Source organism: Pseudochaenichthys georgianus, chromosome 7, assembly GCF_902827115.2.
Source record: "Pseudochaenichthys georgianus chromosome 7, fPseGeo1.2, whole genome shotgun sequence".
Classification (NCBI taxonomy): Eukaryota; Metazoa; Chordata; class Actinopteri; order Perciformes; family Channichthyidae; genus Pseudochaenichthys; species Pseudochaenichthys georgianus.
Window position 1 is genome coordinate 27,181,963 of NC_047509.1, and position 21,673 is coordinate 27,203,635.

The 21,673-nt window shown below is 42.9% G+C and overlaps 1 protein-coding gene across 1 annotated transcript; it reads right to left on the minus strand.

Moving 5' to 3' along the window:
* Positions 1 to 3,199: 3,199 nt before the first annotated feature.
* Positions 3,200 to 21,115, minus strand: LOC117449644 (acylamino-acid-releasing enzyme). The gene is made up of 22 exons (XM_034087433.2): positions 21,034 to 21,115; positions 20,739 to 20,865; positions 13,485 to 13,620; positions 13,131 to 13,206; positions 12,981 to 13,056; positions 12,672 to 12,772; positions 12,282 to 12,416; positions 11,801 to 11,892; positions 11,372 to 11,409; positions 11,167 to 11,288; positions 10,650 to 10,710; positions 10,181 to 10,275; positions 9,783 to 9,834; positions 8,069 to 8,172; positions 7,647 to 7,779; positions 7,475 to 7,558; positions 7,139 to 7,219; positions 4,791 to 4,879; positions 4,382 to 4,575; positions 4,190 to 4,292; positions 3,570 to 3,676; positions 3,200 to 3,379 (listed from the first exon to the last, which is right to left on the minus strand). Exons 2-22 carry the CDS (start codon positions 20,854 to 20,856, stop codon positions 3,280 to 3,282), a joined length of 2,097 nt encoding a protein of 698 aa, XP_033943324.1. The 5' UTR covers positions 20,857 to 20,865; positions 21,034 to 21,115; the 3' UTR covers positions 3,200 to 3,279.
* Between the last annotated feature and the right edge of the window lie 558 nt (positions 21,116 to 21,673).

The following is a 21,673-nucleotide window of genomic DNA, read 5'->3' on the forward strand; positions in this document are numbered from 1 at the left end:
CACTTCCTACTCAAAATCAACCTTAAGAAAACAGGCTATTTATTAAACAACCATGAAACATCCATAGTCCAAACCGTGTTAAACTAAACAAAGGTTCCGCATACCACGTCTTTTACCTTTCATAATGAAGAGTCTATATTCGCAGGCGAGTATTCCATATTTTCATTATGTTTATTAGCCCTGTCACTTGTGTGTAAAGGTCTTTAAAGGGAAGATCTATTGATGGTACAGTAAATATAAAGTTTAGGTGAGCTCAGCACAAAAGCAGCACCTTTACTGGAGTGTTGTCATCTCTGCTGCTTGACTAACCCTGCAAAACACATAATATGTCATTTATGCTAAGCTAAGCAACTCGCTTCATATTTAGCATAAAAACATGCGTGGTATTGATTTTCTTATCTAACTCTTGGTATTCCAAGTATTTTTCCAAAAGGCCAAGCCTTTCCCTTCATTTAAAGCAATTGTTTTCAGATATTTGAACAGACATTCATTGTGCTACACATTAGCTATAGGTTTTGGTGAACTTCTAATCAACATCTGGACAAAGTTTACAATTAGGCGATACAATAAAAGAAGAAAATGAAATCTAATTTGCGGATTTCCATGTCATTTTCCAAGCGCAATTACATTGCCTAAAAATTGGACACTTCCATTTGCATGTTCCATGAGTTTCCCTCTAGCACCATCCTCAGGTCACAATGCTTTCCAATATGAAGCGCTGCCATGACATTTGCTTAAAAAAAAATCATGCTCCTTTTGGGGATGTAGCCCTACATGGCTGATGTCTGTTAGAAAGACAATGTAACTTAATGTGGCTTTCTCCTGTTTCGTTGTATTCAGCTCTTTTCCATCATCCTCTGCTGGGCTGTTCTACTTTTGCACCCGGCTGAAGAGGGGAAGCACCAGAACAAACCAACTCAAAAAGACTCTTTGTCCTCCAGCGTCAGAAAACACACTTGCAGTCTTTCCTTCCTTTGTGTGTCTACCTCCTACATGCACATGAGTCCTTCCCCTGTCTTCAGCCTTCAACAAAGCTTCATCTCTGTGCCCGACCCACACAGCAGAATACCACAACGGGGCGCCATGAACTTCTCCCTCTATCCGGCTCATTCATTGTCTCGATCACCCGGTCGCCTCTGTCTCACTCCTCCTTTCTTTATCTGTTGCTTGGTCATCAAAAATCTCTCAATCTCCATCCGTTTCTCCCTCTAAAATTGGTTACCTCACCCCACACCCACATACAGTGACTTCATCTGGCAGCAGCTGCAGTCAAGGCCGCAGAACAAAGCCATAATGGAGGGGAGAATTAACACCCACTTCTGTCTGGGTGCTAGGGTGAGCGGAAACTCCTGGACGAGATCAACCACCTCCGTGTCTCATTTCGGGCACTTATAAAATCTGCATCTGTGAATTTCATTTGTCACCAGTATCAACTGTTGAAGGGCCACTTGTGTTGTCTGGGAACGAGACTGGGCGGACTGTGGCCTCAACAAGGTCATAGTTTGTGAGAAAGCTTTGAGATGTTAGATGGAGTTTCAGAATTCCTTCTCATGGGTGCTTGTTGTTCCGAGTGGTACAAAATATAAATCTGTAATGTTGATCCATGAATTTGTGGGAAGTCTGCTGTTGAAAATAAATTGTGTAATGTGGAAAAGCCAACCAAGTGCCAAATGGAGGGAGGAGGTAAACAAGTGTCTGGTGAGGAGCTGTAAATATATTTTAAGCAAGAGAGTCCAGCATTCTCCTCCAGAGTTTATCTTCACGACGAGAAATCCAGAATTGAGAAAAAGAGCGGTCGGAGATGCTTTTTTTTGGATCTTGCGTGAAATTGTTAACTTCTTTGAAGGGTTACAGTAGATTATTTGTTTGGGCAGCCCATGAGGAAGGCGGTCACAATTTGAAAGGAAAGGATCCAGATGAGATTTCAAGTGGTTTGGGTGTTTTAAAGCTCTGCACTGGGTCTGTGTGGTCACAGCGCTTCACATGTTTCTTTTATAAATGTGACTGCGCTAGGTCATTTTCCTTTGGAAAAATCAATAGCAAGTGATACGGCTAGAGAGAGGTCTAGAACATCCCTACATGCATACCAGAGCTGGTGTGATCAAATGTAAAAGTATTAATAGGATCAATGTTCAGAAAAAATGTAAATGTTTAGACAGAGACTGCCATCTGCTGGACATTGTACAAACTACATTAAAAGTATTATAAAGTTGGTGTGATAATAGGTACAAATTATCAGTGGAATAAATATATTGCATTTTATAGAAACTATAGACTTGACTAACATAATTTGTTTAGGAATTTTAGGAAATGTGTGCATAATTATGGTTTTTTAACACTATGTGGAAGAAAATATATAAATGCATGTGTCAGTAATAGTTTGTAAAACCTTAAATAAGTAGCCATCCATGACAAAATACATTCATAAGAATAATGCTTGTAGGATTTAGTTTTATTACATGCTTTGATTTGAACATATTTATAAAATAAGGTACATTGTAACATACAGAATGTGTTCTTTTGTTGTGTAAAAGGCTGGAAGATGGAGGCGAGCCAAATGGATGGAGGACAGATGAAAGAGTGTGTGTGTGTGTGTGTGTGTGTGTGTGTGTGTGTGTGTGTGTGTGGTGTGTGTGTGTGTGTGTGTGTGTGTGTGTGTGTGTGTGTGTGTGTGTGTGTGTGTGTGTGTGTGTGTGTGTGTGTGTGTGTGGCCTAGCATTACTATACTTGTGGGGACCTAAATCTGTTTACACAGTCACGTGTGGGGACTCGCCTCCCTTATGGGGACACATTGGAGGAGGAATCATTAATTTTAGGGTGAAGACTTGGTTAGGTTAAGGGTAAGGGTTAGGGTTAGGGTTAGGCATGTGTTAGTTATGGTTAAGGTTAGGATAAGTCTCCAGGAAATGCATGTAAGTCAATGTAATGTCCCCTGAAGTGATCAATCAATCAATCAATCAATCAATGTTTATTTATATAGCCCAATATCACAAATGTTACATTTGTCTCAGTGGTCTTCACAGTGTGTACAGAATATCAGTATGACAATACGACACCCTCGTGATGTATACATGGTGTGTGTGTGTGTGTGTGTGTGTGTGTGTGTGTGTGTGTGTGTGTGTGTGTGTGTGTGTGTGTGTGTGTGTGTGTGTGTGTGTGTGTGTGTGTGTGTGTGTGTGTGTGTGTGTGTGTGTGTGTGTGTGTGTGTGTGTGTGTGTGTGTGTGTGTGTGTGTGTGTGTGTGTGTGTGTGTGTGTCCATGTGCACATTGGGTGTGTGTTCAGAGATGCTGGTGCAGCCACAGCACTGTGTTGAGGAAGCAGTCGGCCTGTGTGTCCACTCTAGACAGAGAGTGTCCGTCTTCTGGAAACCACAACAATCTGCATGGACAAAGAGATTTTAAGCATTGCCCATTGTTTTGTCTTAATAATTACAAAAAGGAATCTTCATGAGGGTGAGGGTGTAACTAAAGGTGTGTTTAAGCTGAAGTTAAACCACTTGTAGCCTGTTGTGCTGGATCAGATTGTGTAGATGTTTTTATTTGTGTATTTAATATTTGCTTCACTGTACCTGACAGGTGAAGCTCTGCTCTTCAGCGCTTTGTAGAGCTCCAGCCCCTGATGAGGGGACACTCTTCTGTCTTTGCCCCCCAGCATCAACAACACTGGAGCCTTAATCTAAAAACAAACACACAGATAAACACACTGAAATGAAACCCTTTATAAAGTGTGTTGTCTCATGACAAGCTGCAGTCCATGGCATGGGAACAGTTTAAATTCTGTATTGAAAAATAGTTTAGAGTAGTGATTCAAACCATCAATCAATCAATCAATGTTTATTTATATAGCCCAATATCACAAATGTTACATTTGTCTCAGTGGTCTTCACAGTGTGTACAGAATATCAGTATGACAATACGACAACCATAAACACAACGGGATAAATGTTTACAGAGTAATCCATTAGTAACTGAGATATAAATCAAGTGAGAAGAAGGTAATTGTTTCATAAACTTCTATGGTTGCAAAATCCTTTTTGCAACCATAGAAGTTGTATACTTTTGGAAGCTGTAGGTCTTGTTATCAAGGCAACTTTATAAATTGCAAAACAAAAATAACTTACAAAAAGTTGTATTTTATATGCGTACATTATGATTAAAAAAATGCATTTCAGGAGTGTGTGTGTCTGACCTGAGCAGCATGTGTGATGGGGGACTTCTCCAACATGGCAGCCAGGGCTTCAGCAGTGGGGATCTGGTCATACGAGTACTGAAGCCCCACACTGCTGTAACGCCTGGAGACACAGAGCCAGGTTAGGAACATGGGATGTGATGCAGTTCAAGCTCACGTGCTGACGAGTGTTTGTGAACATGTTTGTCTCACCAGTCCACTATGTCACTGGTGCCCAATAAGGTGGCAGCATTAATGACAGGGTTCCTGGCCGCACACGCCCTGTAGAACTCTGGGTACTGACCCACCAGATGACAAGAGAGGAAACCTCCGTGAGATCCACCAATCACAGCCAGTCGTTTGGGGTCGAGGGTGATGTCACTCTGCAGCGCTGTGAGCACGGCCCTCTGGGTGAACACACAAATTATTTTCACTTTGAGGGTGACACTGGGCTGTGGGTTCAAATGAATTACTAAATATTGTGTCAGCCTTTTACCTGTGTGCAATTAGTATTTTTTCCATATTTATCTCAAATCAAGTCCTCAATATTAATAATATTTTCCTTTTCTTTTCTTTTTTTAAACTAACTTTAATCTGCCCATGACTTATGGTCAGCTAGTACCTGCACATCCTTTACATCCTGCGTTCCGATATTGCCGATCAGGGACAAAATGCTATCCTGTCCGAACCCTGTGGATCCCCGGTAGTTCACTGGATAGAGACACAAAGAGGAACAGAAGAAAAAAGACAAAAATCAAAAAGGAAAAAGAAAAGCCTCTGTTAATGTTAAAGTGGACCTATCATGCTATATTTGAATAATATATTATAGGGCCATACCTATATAAAACATGTCTGCAAAGTTTTTTTTTTCAAAATACCAAACAGATCATGCATTTTAGCCATGCCTCATTTCGCTCTATTTGCTCTCTTTTAGCCCTGTTTTTGAAGGGACTGAATCTGAGAAGTCTTTTGTCTGCTTTTGTGGCAGACTACAGCACCACCTACAGGCCTGGCATATGTACTACAGCGTCTCCAGTCCCTCCCCTTCCGGTTGAGCTCCATGGGACCTTATTTCGGAAAAGTTATGCATTGAAGTCAATGGAGAGAGAAAGATTATCTTTCGATCCCGTTTGAATTGTGCCACGAATTACACATATGATGTTTGTCAATTTAAAAGATAATTTTGCCAATCAAAAAAAAAATAATTCGTAAAATTGTGAAGTAACACCTTTTTTTGTGTGAAACACCTTTTTACTTAAAGGTCCCATGTCATGCTTTTCCGGTTATCCCCCGTCCCCTTGTGTGTTATGAAGGTTTTTATGCATGTAAACGGTCTGCAGAGTCAAAACCCTCAAAGTACACCCTGTAGCGAGTAAAACTCTAACACAGAAAATACCTCCCCAAAACGCCTCGTTGGAGATACGTCACTGTCCATTTGATTCTTCCGGGTACGCATGATGTCATCCGTACCCGGAACGAAATGGACCAATCCGTGGAGCCGTTACGTTACGTCCGCGGAGCCGTTACGTTAAGCCCCCGCTGATTGGTCCAAATTGACCAATCCACGGACTTCCTCACACACTCAGTGCAGGCAGCTCTGCTGATTTCTCCTCCCTGGCTGCAGGCTGATAACAGACAGTTGGGATCGCGGCGAAAATTCTCTCTGCAGACCCATTCTCACAGCGTTTATCAACCTTTTTCTTACTCAATATCAAGCCACACTTATTGTTTTTACTTCGGCTGTGACTTTGTGTGTGCTCAGGGTGAGTTTGGCTGTGTTTCGCTGTGTATCGCTAAACAAGGAAATCACACATCCACGGAGCTCAGCGCGATTCACAACGTCCCGACTGGTCCCGACCAATCGGAGCACACTGGGCTCACAGGGAGGGGGGGGGCAAGAGCTGCAACGAGCCGTTTAGTGGAGAGAGTGAATACTGCTGAATACACATACTTTACAGAGATGCTGTATGCGAAACCAATGTGAGTTTGGAAAATTGCACAGTATAAATATATTCTAGTAGACCTCAACAATGGAATTATGATCAGTGGAAATGGCCATGACATGGGACCTTTAATGTTACTTAATGTTAAGGCTAATACAAATGACAAGGCAAAGGCTGTAATGCTAACTAACATGCTTGCTACTAGCTAGGTAGCTAACTTGATCCAGCCACTCCTGGTCCTTTCATCAGACGTGAAGCGAAAGAACAAGCAAGACCCATTGCTGGTATGATAACAACCTGGTACTAAGCACACAGGCATCTTGTTAAAGTTATCTTAGCCATCTCTTATATTTAGCGGAGAAAAACAATTGTTGCGTATTTTTCATAGTCTTATATTTCAACAGTTTTACGACAAACTGTGACTTTTTTTACATGGAAATGATTTTTTAAGATTGACAAACATCATATGTGTAATTCGTGGCACAATTCAAACGGGATCGAAAGATACGTTTTCTCTCTCCATTGACTTCAATACATAATTTTTCCAAAATAAGGTCCCATGGACCGGAAGTAGATGGGCGTGATTTCGCCACTCTATAGGCGGAGCTCCTCGTTTCTGACGTCAGAGATATTTCAAATCTGTATCAGATCCGTTGCAGCCCCATTTTTAGAGATTTGGGTATGGAGGAAAAGAGAGAGGGTTGTGTTTTCTGACACTTGGTGAGTTCCCCGACACACCGGGGACACATATTCATGTATAAAAGACGTACAAAAGTGCATTTTGCATGATAGGTCCTCTTTAATTAAGGAGGATTTATGTTTTGATTTTACTGTTTGCAACACAAAAAGCAGAATGGTGTAGTCTGTTTTTCACATAGATTAAATATATAGGCTCACACAAAAAGGACTACAGCTGACATCCTGTATGCATAAAGGAAATTAGACTGAATCCCCAACACTTATTGGACAAAATACTGCTTATTTAATGTCTTACTGAGAGTGGTGTGTGTATGTGTGTGTGTCTCACCCATGAGCACAGCGAAGCCGAGCTGAGCCAGTCCAGCTGTGGTGCTGTTCCACTCAGCTGGGAACTGTGAGTGGGGGCCACCTGGGGGAGCACACAAACATTAAAGAAAACATAATAAAACTTAGGCAATATTTTTTTACGGAAACAGAAATACAGCAACCACACAGACAAGTAAACACAGACCGGGCAACAAAATAATCGCATAATCGCATTGGCACAAATGCCCTAAGTCCCCTTGTGCATTGCATTTCCCTACAACCTTTCTATTTCCTGTCTTTATCTGCAATAACAAAATGTGCGCACAACATTTTTGTAAAATAAAAAGTCAACACAGACCGTGGATGAAGACGACCAGAGGTATCTTGGTTTCATGTAGGCGACGAGTGGGTTTAACCAAAACAGCCCCAAAGTCTAAACCAGCTGATGAAAGACAAATAAAGAGAGAAACTTGTATATTGAAAGAGCGATTGATCGTCATCATTTTCATTTATCATTGTGTGTGTCTCACAGTACTGTGTGTTGTCCTCCTCTGGTGGAGGTGTAACATCTAGTACAGTCCAGTGGAGGTCAAAGGTCATGACGGGCTGCTGCAGGGTTTGCCAGGTCACAGCCTCACCTGCTGAGGGGAGGAAACCCACCCTCTGTGCACACACACACACACACACACACACACACACACACACACACACACACACACACACACACACACACACACACACACACACACACACACACACACACACACACACACACACACACCACACACACACACACACACACACACACACACACACACACACACACACACACACACACACACACACACACACACACACACACACACACACACACGGTTGATGAAACAAAGAAATCTCAAATAAAAATGTATTTGAGTAATCTTAATTATTGTGTTTGCGTGTGTTGTCTCACCAGAGTGGGGGGTGTGTTGGGGCTGGAACAGCAGACAACCATCAGGTCCTTCTGTACTGTCAGCAGCTTCCAACTGCCGAACACTTTGGAAAGATCAGGAAGACCTGCAGGGGAGAGGAGGGAGACACAGAGAGGAGTAAAGGAGGAAGAGAAGTGGTGATGGAAAGTCAGCAGTGTTGAAAGAACTAAAAGTAAAAATGCTATGGTCTTAAAATACTCCATTACAAGTAAAAGTTCTGATTCAAAATTCTGTACTCCTTCTGTTCAATGATCCATTTCAGAATAATATAATGAACATTATTTGTACCAGCTAAATGTACTTAAAGTATCAAAAGTAAGAGTACTTGTGACGCTGAATGGATGTTTTAACAGTATTACATTATTATGGTTATTATATTATCCTATGTATAGTATATACATGTAAGAGCATTTTAGTATTGTAGTTTGTCAATGTGGACCACATTTAGATACTTGAAATACTGTGTGGATTAGTAGTACACTATAACAGCGCCATTGTGACGTTACCTAGCAACCAGCAACATGACAACACCACCCAGTAACCGTCAACATGGTAACGTAACCTAATAGCATGGTGACGTTATCCAGTAACCGTCAACATGGCGACATTACCTAGCAACTGGCAACATGGTGACGTTACCTAGCAAGCACCAACATGGTAGCATTGCCTAGCAACATGGTGACGTTCCCTAGCAAGCGGCAACATGGTAATATTACCTAGCAACATGGGGACATATGCAAAGTACCTCGAATTAGTATTAAAATACATTTAGTGGAGTCAAAGGTACGCTATTTGACTCTGAATAGTTGTGGAGTGGAAGTATAAGGTAGAGTTAAATTGAAATGTACAAATATGTCAAAAAGTAGTTAAGTACAATACTGGAGTAAAGTACTTGATCCACTGAAAGCCAGAACACCAACACAAAGATAAAGGTCTGTTAAAAGTTTGTAAAGAGAATTTTGAAATGATATACCCTTATTAAATTGTATGAGTGTTGATGATATGTCAAGCACTTGTTTATCCAAATCACATTAAAAAAACATTTATTGTCAATCATCTACATAATCATTTAGCTCCAGCAATAAAGTATTTCATTGTGAATGCCTCTTGGCGCTCAGTGTGGCTCCTGTGGTGTTCCTTTTGACTTTGACTTTTGAAAGTCCCCGATGGGATGTTTTGATGGCAACATTTAATTTGTTGGTCTTATCGTACCTTCCTGTTCTCCATTGTGCTCCTGATGATGAAGATGAGAAGGTGGAGGAGGAGGAGGAGGAGGAGGAGGAGGAGGAGGAGGAGGAGGAGGAGGAGGAGGAGGAGGAGGGAAAGAAGGAGGATCGGGAGGAAGAGGAAGATCAGGAGGAGGAGGAAGGTGATAGTCAAAATAAGATGGAGGAAGTGGAAGTGGAGGAAAGGGAGAAGAGGGAGGTGAAGGATGAGGGTAGAAGAGAGTGAGATGAAGATGAGTTGACAATGGAGAGAGAGGAGCAGCAGGAGGAGGGGGAGGAAAGGTAGGATGAGGGAGAGAAGCATGAGATGGAGGAAACCAACAGGGGGAGGGAGGAGGAGGCGGAAGCAGAGGAGACACAGGAGGAGGAGAGAAAGGAGGAGGAGGAGGAGTTTGTGGAGGGAAAAAAACTGATGAAGATGAGGACAGATGTGAGAGAGGAGGTGGAGGAGGAGAGGAGGGACTCTTACTATCAGAGAGGGAGGTAACTTTATTTGATTGTCTGTCCACCATATAGAGATCCTGAGAAAGAGAAGAAAGTAACAAATGAGGCATGGAAACTGTATATAGGATGTCATGATGACCACAAAATAATAATACAATTATAAATACACAGTTGTTTCTGCATGTCTGCCAGATGTTTTTGAAATGCACTAAGCTGCTTTCTGGCAGAGATCAATACCATAAATGTCTGTGTATTGATTAAGTAGCAAGAGTCAGGAGGAGGATTAGTTCAGGGTAGCTTAGCTTAGCATAATGACTGGAAACAAAGTACAGTAACAAATGTAAACCTCTGAAGCTCAATGGTCACCACAAGCAGATCGAATACACACATGATTAATAATAAAGCATGTAAACGTGTTGTTACCTTCCAGTTCCTGCGGGCGCTGCTGAACACCACTCTCTGACTGTCGGCAGACCAGCAGCAGGGGGGCAGAGCCTCATACACACCTGCAAACTCACCTGAAACAGAGACACATGGACAGAGTGATTCGTTAACTTTAATTTTGATATACATTTTAATGCTGGTCCTTCACCAAGCACTCTCACTCTCCCTAGATCAGCTTTTGTACCCTGCTTTGTTAAAGGTGCCTTACATGTGTTGATGCACCTGCCCAATTAACTTCATTCTAGCTTAATATAACAAACTAAAATAGCTACAGGTCAAGTATTTTCAAGCCATTATCGGGAATGGCATGAAGAGAAAGTGACCATTTAGAAAATTGCATGAACAGCTGTGCTGAAGGAAGTGCCATATTAAACAAGGGACGATTATAGGAATATGATATTGTCCACCTGACTCATCCAGAGTACAGCACTAGTATATAGTAACCTACCAGTCAGTGGTCTGTTGACAACCTCCAGCAGTGTGGATGACTTCCTGCTCCTCAGGTCCAACTGTGGAGGGTTAACAGTCAACAGTCAAAGTTTATTTTCATGTATGATCTTTGCCTATTGTTTTAATTTGTGCTTTTTATTATTGGACAAAAGTCAATGTCTGTCATATGAGATGTGCTAGATAAATTCACTTGTTAACAGGTAGAAAACACACACACACACACACACACACACACACACACACACACAATCTTGCACTAATGTACATTTCCCAAAGATATTGAAGTGACTGTTATTTTGTAGATATTGATTGTTGTGCTTTTATTTATGTCTTAATGGGTGCATATGTATAAATGTGTCTGTTGATTGTGTATATATAGGGCATACATATTTTATACATATTTGTATTTTGGTATTCAGGATTGTGGGAAACGGTATTTCCATCTCTCTGTCTGTACACACAAACAAAAGGAAACTTGACTTTTGACTTTGAATACACACTCACACACAGTGTACCTGCTGCAGACTAAGGCACTGGTTGTGGGGGCCGAACACTCGGCCCTGCAAGTAGACGATGGTAGAGCCGTCAGGACTCAGCCGGGGACAGGACACCGAGAGGTCGGACCCCGACACACACTCTGGTTTGGAGAGGGAGAACACACAGGGATCAGCTGAGCAGAGAGTGTGAGTGTGAGTCAAGAGACAAACACCATGTGCTCACCACAGTTTCCATCCAGGTCGAGCTTGAATATCGCTGACCTGAAAAATAATTAAAAGGAAAAAAGACACATAATTAAACTGTAAATTCAAATGTTAAGTTTAAGCCCTGCTATACAAATAAATAACATTTTTTTACACAACTCAACAAACTAAATGTGTAACATTATTCTGTTTTCATTTGCTGCTGCTTTATCAGTTTTGATTCAGCATATGTCAAACAATTACATGCCACTAACACAAGGTCAAAACAAAGATCATTTATGGATATTATGAAAATATGCAGATTTATACAACACACATTTCTTTGTTTGTACACAGAAGAATATTTGATGAACAGGCAGAAATATAGGTAACGTGCCACTACAATTGATATATTTTAGTTTATAGAGCTTATGATGCTGCTATAAACCTATATAAAGGACCATCTAACCTGCGGTTGGAGCAGAACCTCAGTCCAAGTCTGAAGGGCTCGTGGTACCAACCCACAAACACCACAGACTGACTGCCGGGAGCCCACAGAGCCTGGAGGACCACACACACACACACACACACACACACACACACACACACACACACACACACACACACACACACACACACACACACACACACACACACACACACACACACACACACACACACACCACACACACACACACACACACACACACACACACACACACACACACACACACACACACACACACACACACACACACACACACACACACACACACACACACACACACACACACACACACACACACACACACACACACACACACACACACACACACACACACACACACACACACACACACACACACACTATTATTAAAGATGTCAATCAATCTGCAGTAGCCTTCATACTGTGACACAAAGGCACACAGGGACAGTTGATTCACAATCACCTGTCCAGGGGACACATCAGGGGGGACGCCCTGTAGCTCGCTGACGGAGCCATTCTGTAGATTCAACACGAATATCACCGGAACGCTCTTATTGTTTAAAGCCTCGCCCCAGTCTTCACAGTACACACTCCTGTCCTGTTCAGGCACAATATAAACACACAAGCTAAATAAACAACATACACATTATTAACACTTTTGTGTGTAGTTAATGACATGAATGTATTTTGGGTGAAAAATGTGTTGTACAATAGGTTATATCCTTCTGGTGGATTCACAATCTGCATGTTATTCATCTTAATGAACCTAAAAACAATATCCAGTGTGTGTGTGCGTGTGCGTGTGTGTGTGTGTGTGTGTGTGTGTGTGTGTGTGTGTGTGTGTGTGTTATACCTTTCTGCATGCAGATTCTCCATCATGTGTGTTCTTGTTCTTCTCAGCTACATACAGCAGTTTTTTTTCACACTCCGACCAGGAAAGACAGCCAAACTGCACTGTAATCCCAAACACACACACTCTATAAGTGGTTCAATAAATACATGAACACAAAATAATGCATGGGTGCAACTGCAGCACCCCGCATACTTTACAAAAGTGTAAAACACTACATTAGGTGATATGACAGGGTCAGTGATTTTTTTAATGATTCATCAGATTATTAGTTGGGTGGAAACAAGAAAAACAAAACAAACTCTGCCTCACCATCTTCGTACACTCTGCCGTGTTTTTTGAGAGCTGTCAGGTTGAGGCACTTCCTGAGGCCGTGGTGGTTCCATATCTGAACACAACAACAGTGTGTAAAAATGCTCCAACATTAATCTAACAGAGCATACTGTGATCTGTTTTTCTCACCTCGAGGAGCTGGTGGCCGCTTGTTTCCCTGACAACAGCCCTCTGGCCTCGAATGGGAGAGATAGCACTCACTAACCTGAAGAGCGGAAGAGATATGAACACTTTGGATTACAGCTAAACTGAACACAAGGCCCAAAAGAAATGCTTCACTGTACACTCTCTGGTTAAACAGTGTACAGTATGTTACACCTAAAACATGTGGATTCTGTTGAATTAGACGGTCATTCATGCGTGGAAACTAAGGGATCTGCAAATGAAGAAGCTCCTATTCGAAGTATTTTAAAGCTGTGTAACATTTGGAGCTCCAGGCTTCTCACAGTACTTTCTCTCTGTACATAATGTGTGTGTACTCACTCTCCAGCCACAGGTGCACAGGGTCGTGGAGGGAGGACAGTCCTGATGCTCTTGTGGTGGTTGCTGTCTGCGATCAGAGTCCACTGCTGCGAGTAGCGAAGTCTGGAGCCTCGGACCAGGTCGCTCTGACTCCACTCTGAGAAATGAATATTCCACACTCATGTGATTCAAGCGTACAGACACCCAAGCCCAAGAGGCAAAACCTTCAACCTTATGTGTACTTATTTTTAGAATATTGGCTGTAAAATAACAAAGTACTAGTTTAAAGTCGTGGATGAATAAAGAAGTACTACTGAAGGCACGAAACATCGCCTTCAGATCAGGTGACGAACGGGCTTACAGTTTATCCAGGGCTCACCTAAAGAAGGGCATTAGGAAGGCCAAGCACTGCTACAAACTGAGGATTGAGGAGCACTTCAATAACTCCGACCCCCGCAGAATGTGGCAGGGCATTCAGGCCATCACTGACTACAAACCCACCACCCCCTCTCTCCCGTCAAACGACGTCTCCTTCCTCAACGAGCTGAATGATTTCTATGCTCGCTTCGACAGGGACAACCAGGAGACAGCCACTAAGGCTGTTCCCCCTGCAGACCACCACACTCACCTTCCGACGTCTTCACCACACTGAGCAGGATTAATGCACGCAAGGCTGCTGGACCCGATGGCATCCCAGGCCGCGTTCTCAGGGCCTGTGCTGGGCAACTGACTGAGGTCATGACGGACATTTTCAACCTGTCCCTGGCCCAAACTGTTGTCCCCACATGCTTTATAACCACCGCCATAGTGCCAGTGCCCAAACACTCTGCTGCAGCAGGCCTGAATGACTTCCGTCACGTTGCACTTGCACCCATTCTCATGAAGTGCTTCGAGAAGTTGGTCCTAGCACAGCTTATACCCCTGTGCATGGTTTATGGGACGGGTGGCACAGTGGTCTGTGCATCTGATCATCAGATCAAGGGGGGTGCTGGGGAACTTCAGTTCGAAACTCGCTCCTGCCGCCACTGCGTCAGGCCGTTGTGTCCTTGGGCAAGACACTTCACCCGGATTTGCTCCTGTGGGTATTGTCCACAGTACATGTATGATACTAATGTGTACTTGTAAAAGCGCCTCGATGACTTTGAGGCGTGAAGATGGACAGTGTGGCGCAGTGTGCTGTGCTGTGCGATCATCAGATCAAGGGGCGAAACCCGCCGCTGCTGCGTCTGTAAAGCCGGTGTGTCCTTGGGCAAGACACTTCACCTGAACTTGCTCCTGTGGGTATTGTCCACAGTGACCATTGCATGTATAAAAAATATGTGTGTAATGTGTGTATCTGTAAAGCGCTTTGAGCACTGGAAAAGCGCTATAATAAATGCAAGGAATTATTAATTATGGTTCAAACACCATCATCAAGTATGCACACGACACAACGGTGATCGGCATCATCCACAACAATGATGAGACGGCCTACAGGGAGGAGGTTCAGCATCTGACTGAGTGGTGTGCTGACAATGGCCCTTAACACAACAAAAACAAAAGAACTCATTGTGGACTTCAGGAAATCGAAAGGCAACACACACGCTCCCATCCACATAAATGGAATGGCGGTGGAGCGTGTGTCTAGCTTCAAGTTCCTGTGGGTCCACATATCTGATGACCTCTCATGGTCCAACAATACCACCAGCGTCTCTTCTTCCTGAGGAGACTAAAGAAAGATCACCTCTCTCCTCAGATTCTGGTGAACTTTTATCGCTGCACCATTGAAAGCATCCTGACCAGCTGTATCACAGCCTGGTATGGGAACTGCACAATGCTCAATAGGAAGGCATTGCAGAGGGTGACGAAAATCGCCCAACACATAATCGGTGTCCTCCTACCCTCGGGGAGGCGCCTCAGGAGCCTCCGGTCCAAGACCAGCAGGTTCAGGGTCAGCTTCTTCCCCAGGGCTGTTACCCTGCTGAACTCTGCCTGCTGATAGACTCAAGCCCATACCCACCACCCACCTGTTTATATCTTTGACTGTCAATGGCGTTTACAATGTATATATTCATCTGTTTATAGCCTATTTATAATTATTCTATTTATAATAATTCCATGTATAATTATTCTCATTATGTAGACTCCTGCACTGCTATTTTGCACTTCTGGTCAGATGCCTAAACTTACATTTCGTCACTAGTACATGTACTACGTAATGACAATAAAGTTGAATCTGAATCTAAAGGATCATAACTAACTGTTCACAGACACACAGAAGTTATTAAAGGTCCCATGTCACGGCCATTTCTACTGATCATAATTCCATTGTTGAGGTCTACTAAAATAGATTTATATTATGCAATTTTCCAAAATCACATTGGTTTCTCATACAGCATCTCTGTAAAGTGTGTGTATTCACTCTGTCCTAAACGGCTTGTTGGAGCTCCTGCCCCCCCCCCTCCCTATGAGCCCAGTGGCCGTCTGCGAGACAGCGAGACACAGCGAAACCCAGCCCGAAACACACACACACACACCCGCAGCCTGGCTGGGAGTTTGTGTGTGTACTCATACACCGACTCACAGCCTCGCCGCGTCCTGCCGTCTCAGGGAGGAGAAATCGGCGGAGCTGCAGCTGAGAAAAGATTGAGTGTGTGTGTGTGTGTGTGTGTGTGTGTGTGTGTGTGTGTGTGTGTGTGTGTGTGTGTGTGTGTGTGTGTGTGTGTGTGTGTGTGTGTGTGTGTGAGGAAGTCTGTGAGAGACGGACTTAAGCTAACGGCTCCGCGGACGTAACGTAACGGCTCCACGGATTGGTCCATTTGGATCAATGGGTGTATTTGGGGGCACGTCACTGTCCCCATTAAAAAAACAATGGAAAAAGATAAATCTCCAACGAGGCGTTCTGGGGCAGCACAGACAGGTCTTTTCTGTGTTAGAGTTGTACTCGCTACAGGGTGTACTTTGAGGGTTTGTGACTTTGCAGACCGTTTAGATGCATAAAAACCTTCAAACACACAAGGGGATGGGTAATAACCGGAAAAGCATGACATGGGACCTTTAATACAAATGTACTTCCAGTAACTTTTCCTTATCACTTTCATCTTGGTTTGTGTTTATTGTTTAATTTAAAAATATCTAAAGATCCTTGCATGTTATAACAATTGTATAATGTTTGTGTTATACTATGTTAGGTCAAGGCCATCTCAGCACCCATTTGGCTTGAATCAGTGGACATCTGTGGTGTTATGAAGAGGACAAGCACTGTAGAATTTCCCATAAACAACAGTCAGGTTAAATGGTATACTCCAGAGAAACAGATGGGTTTCCCCTGTAAACCCATTTTAAACCCTTAAGACGAGATCACTGGTGTCAGAGCGTCTATGACCGGCAGCTTGTCACGAGACCTAAAGAAAGGCTGGAGGTCGTACTCATTCCCACACGGATTTGCATGCAGGCTGGTTGAAATTGAAGTAATGGTCTGTTTAGCTGGCTAAGTCGGTGACCTGTTGATTCAGGTTCCAAGCGGAGAGAGAAAGATATTTTTCTAACAACCGTCATGAAACACGATTTGTGGGTAGAAACATCACCACGACACATAGAGACATCACCACATGTAGAAACATCACCACAACACGTAGAAACATCACCACAACACGTAGAGACATCACCACATGTAGAAACATCACCACAACACGTAGAAACATCACCACAACACGTAGAGACATCACCACGACACATAGAGACATCACCACATGTAGAGACATCACCACAACACGTAGAAACATCACCACAACACGTAGAGACATCACCACATGTAGAAACATCACCACAACACGTAGAAACATCACCACAACACGTAGAGACATCACCACGACACATAGAGACATCACCACATGTAGAAACATCACCACAACACGTAGAAACATCACCACAACACGTAGAGACATCACCACAACACGTAGAAACATCACCACAACACGTAGAAACATCACCACAACACGTAGAAACATCACCACAACACGTAGAAACATCACCACAACACGTAGAAACATCACCACTAGGGGTGTAATGGTTCACAGAAGTCACGGTTCGGTTCGTACCTCGGTTTGGGGGTCACGGTTCGGTACAACAAGAAAAAGCAAAAAAAAGTCCCAAATGCATAATTCCAGGTTTGTTGTTATTTATTTTTGAACAGTAGTGCAAGTTTCAGTTTCAAAATAAGGAACTCTGACATTTTGAATAATTAACTGTATTAAACAGTTAAAAACAAACCATACACAGTACCACACACACTCAGATGGCCATAGTATCTATAATGGCTGATGTCAAACTAAAAGGTTTCATCAAGCTGTAAAACTAAAAAGAATGTCTTGAAAATATTACATCATAAATAATAAGAAAGTGTTTCAAGAGCGCAAAGTCGTTGAAAAACATTATGCCAAAAGCTTCCGTTATTTATTGTTGGTCTCTCGGCTCTCATGTCTATTGGCTTCTTAAAAACAGCGGGGATCAGCTGTTGAACAGCTGTTGTCTTTTGCCGGGCTCCGGTGAGTGGCAAATCTGGGTGATGCCTTCTGATATGATTCTGCATGTTTGGTGTGTGTTACCATTAGCATACCGCACCGCTGTAGAACAACGCCGACACACAGTCCTCGTCCGATCCACCACTCGCACACCTCATCGTTATTGTAGTCCACAGGGAACCCGAAATGTTCCCACACAGCTGATTTAAAAGAAGCAGGTGGGTTCTAGCTCCCGTGTGTTATCTGAAATCGCCATACTAACTTTTCTTGTTCTTGTATTTAGTTCGTTTTGTTGTTGTTTCTTCTTGTTCTTCATTTGTTGTTTAAGGGCGGCTGGTGTGGAAATTGATGTAAAGTATTATGGCAAAAAGTTTAATACAGCGTTATTCTGGTATATTCATTTTTATGTCACCTGATATATGGGATGTTAAGTGTTAGTTAATGAGAGAAATGTATGTGCGTTCATTTCAAGACTCCTAAAGAGCAGGAGACGATTGGGTCACACACAGTTAGAGAGGGCCTGGGGGTATGAGGACAGTTAAGCTCTGTTGGTTAGCTGGTCCTGAGGAGGTCATGAGATGATGACTGGTAAATTCCCAACAAGTATGGCTTTCATAAAGAAAAACATATGACTATTGTATTGTGTGATAAGCTACATGATGGGATATGTTTTGCTTCAAACTGAAACTGTTTGGTTCTCTGCTGGCATGCGCTGATTCACTGTGATACAGCATATTTTGTATCTCCCAATGAGATGACCTGAAAAGATGACCAGCTGACTCAACCCCTTCCTGTTTGTTTTGGTATGAAAGCCTGTTCGGCCTTGGGTTCGCTCTCTCTTCTCGGGCTGCCAAGACCGAAGGGTCTAAGCAGCACGTGAACCAGGGCAGGAGTACTCCTCCTTACATTACGTTATATTATTTTATATTGTATTGCATTATTACCTTTTATAATTAAAACAGATTATTGTTTAACCCTCGTCCTGGTTGTTTTGAGTGTTCCTTCTTTTAAAGCAAACTCATAGGATCGGCGCGGAGAAGAGATATCTACTCCAACACTGGCAAACAGCTTTTAAGCGCAATACCGCCCCCTGGAGTATATATAGTGTAGTGGATACTGCCCTGAATGACAGACTTTTTTCCCACTCGTAAAAAAAAGGCGTATTCGCCGTGTGACTGCATGTGACGTCCGAACCGTGACGGTACGGGACGAATACGGATACCATTACACCCCTAATCACCACGACACGTAGAAACATCACCACGACACGTAGAAACATCACCACCACATGTAGAAACATCACCACGACACGTAGAAACTAGGGTTGCCAAAAACTGACCATGATCAAAATCGATTATTCGGCAGCCCTGACGAATAATAATCGATTATTCTAACGGCCCGTCTACACTACAGCGTCGACAGCGTCGAAAGCTCCAAGCTGCCCATTCACTTTCAATGGGGTGACGTCACGTAGCCGCGCTTTTTCGCCGAACTGAATTGTGGGTAGCAGAGCGAGGCATCTCAGGCGACCCAGGCGAAGTTGAACATTGTTCAACTTCTGGTCGCCTGGACGCCGGAGTAGCCAGCGCCAGCCAATCAAATCCCGTTTCCCAAAATCTGACAGCTGAAGCTCTAGCCAATCAAACCGCGTCTAAGCTGGGAGAGATATCCCGCCGTTTATTTCTATATTTCAAAAAAAGTCGGAGGAGAAACTAACTATCGCCGTAGCGAATCACCCGGTTTTGTATGACCAGACCCTCTTCACCTCCCGGGATACAAACCGGAGGAACCAGGCATGGAGGGTGGTGGCAGAGACAGTGGGGGAAACTGGTAGGTTTTCGCCTGTTTGGGGAGTTTATATATATATTGCTCGCATAAAATCCCCTGGGGTTTTTGCTTTGTATGTCGGGGGCGGGAGATTCATGTGATTGGTTGTTGGCCGTGTTGCTTGAATAAAATCCCCAAGCTCCAGACACGCCCAGCTCCAAGCTATTTTTGGAGCTGTAGTGTGGACGCTCCGTAAGTTACAAACTTGGTCTGCGGTTGTAAGGCCGGTTGGATGTACTGCCAAATTCTCTGAAACGCCTTTGGAGACGGCTTATGGTAGAGAAATGAATATTCAATTCACGGGCAACAGCTCTGGTGGACATTCCTGCTGTCAGCATGCCAATTGCACGCTCCCTCAAAACTTGCGACATCTGTGGCATTGTGCTGTGTGATAAAACTGAACATTTTTAGAGTGGCCTTTTATTGTGGCCAGCCTAAGGCACACCTGTGCAATAATCATGCTGTCCAATCAGCATCTTGATATGCCACACCTGTGAGGTGGGATGGATTATCTCGGCAAAGGAGAAGTGCTCACTATCACAGATTTTTTCATATTTGTGAACAATATGAGATAAATGGTTATTTTGTGTATATAGAAAATGTTTTAGATCTTTGAGTTCATCTCATGAAAAATGGGAGCAAAAACAAAAGTGTTGCATTTATATTTTTGTTCAGTGTATGTTGTGTTGTTTATAACATCTAAACTCCAGGCTGTGTCTGGACGTAACATAGCAAGACTGACTGCCAAGTTATATTACTCAATAGTTGTCTCTACTTACATAAATGGCCATTAGATTTGCCAAACCAGAAAGGAAGTTTAGAAGCAGACACTTTTCTATACGTAGGCCTTTACACGTAGGCTATGTATTTTTGTAGACAGCTACCATGTTAAAAACACCTACAGTAGACGTAACACCAAAGAGACAGTGTTAAAAGACAGAGTTACCAGCAGTCACGGTGAATGTCCGGACCTCTGGGAGCTGCTCTTCACTCACTTGAGCAGAAACCGGGGCAGGGAGCCCGCTGACCTCTCCGTACAGCCCGGTGACCAGGCTGGGCTCCATCGGAGGTTCCTGTCACACACACACCCCCACATTAAATCACCAACCTGTCACACTATAGTCAGCCCGAGACACCAGACATGTACAAACGCATGCATTAAGCAATAACATTAAACCGTTCAAAGCTACTCTGAGAGTTTAAAGAATACCGAGTATCATTTTACAAATTATTCCACAAACCCTTGAAGTTATCGCCTCCACTGGACTTGTTTGAACATTTCGCAGCAATGATTTTTACGCCACCACCGCCTCCATGTTGAATTGAATCCATGCTTGGACGATACCACTTTGGTTCACTTTAGAGGGGTGTAGTACAGAAAAATGGCCGCATAAGGGTAGCAGAGAGTCAACAAGGTGGCCATAAACAGTGTAGTACTTTTGAGTTGGTTAATATGAATACAGACACTAATGGTAATGTCATATTGTAGCCTACTTCTTGAACATACCAGCAATTTAGCAATTTAATGTGCGTTAATATTACTTATGCTCATTTTTCAACTTTTACCTATCTCAAGATATATTATAACTTGATATTTAAATTCATATTTACAAACCATCTACAGCAGAGCAGAAAATGCGACCTGTACAATTAAAAGTTGTAGGCAGATCTTGCTTCAGTGTATTCAAAGGGATAATTAACTCAAATATAAATTCACCATGAGAATATATAAATATTCTTTGGCTGAATGTAATACTATGAAAAACGGTGTAAAAATGTATTCATTTTTTTTTTTAATTTGTCAAAACTTCTGCTCCTTGATACAAAAACACATACACAATTGTGAATTATTGAAAGGAAAGGCAGCTGATACTAAAGTGT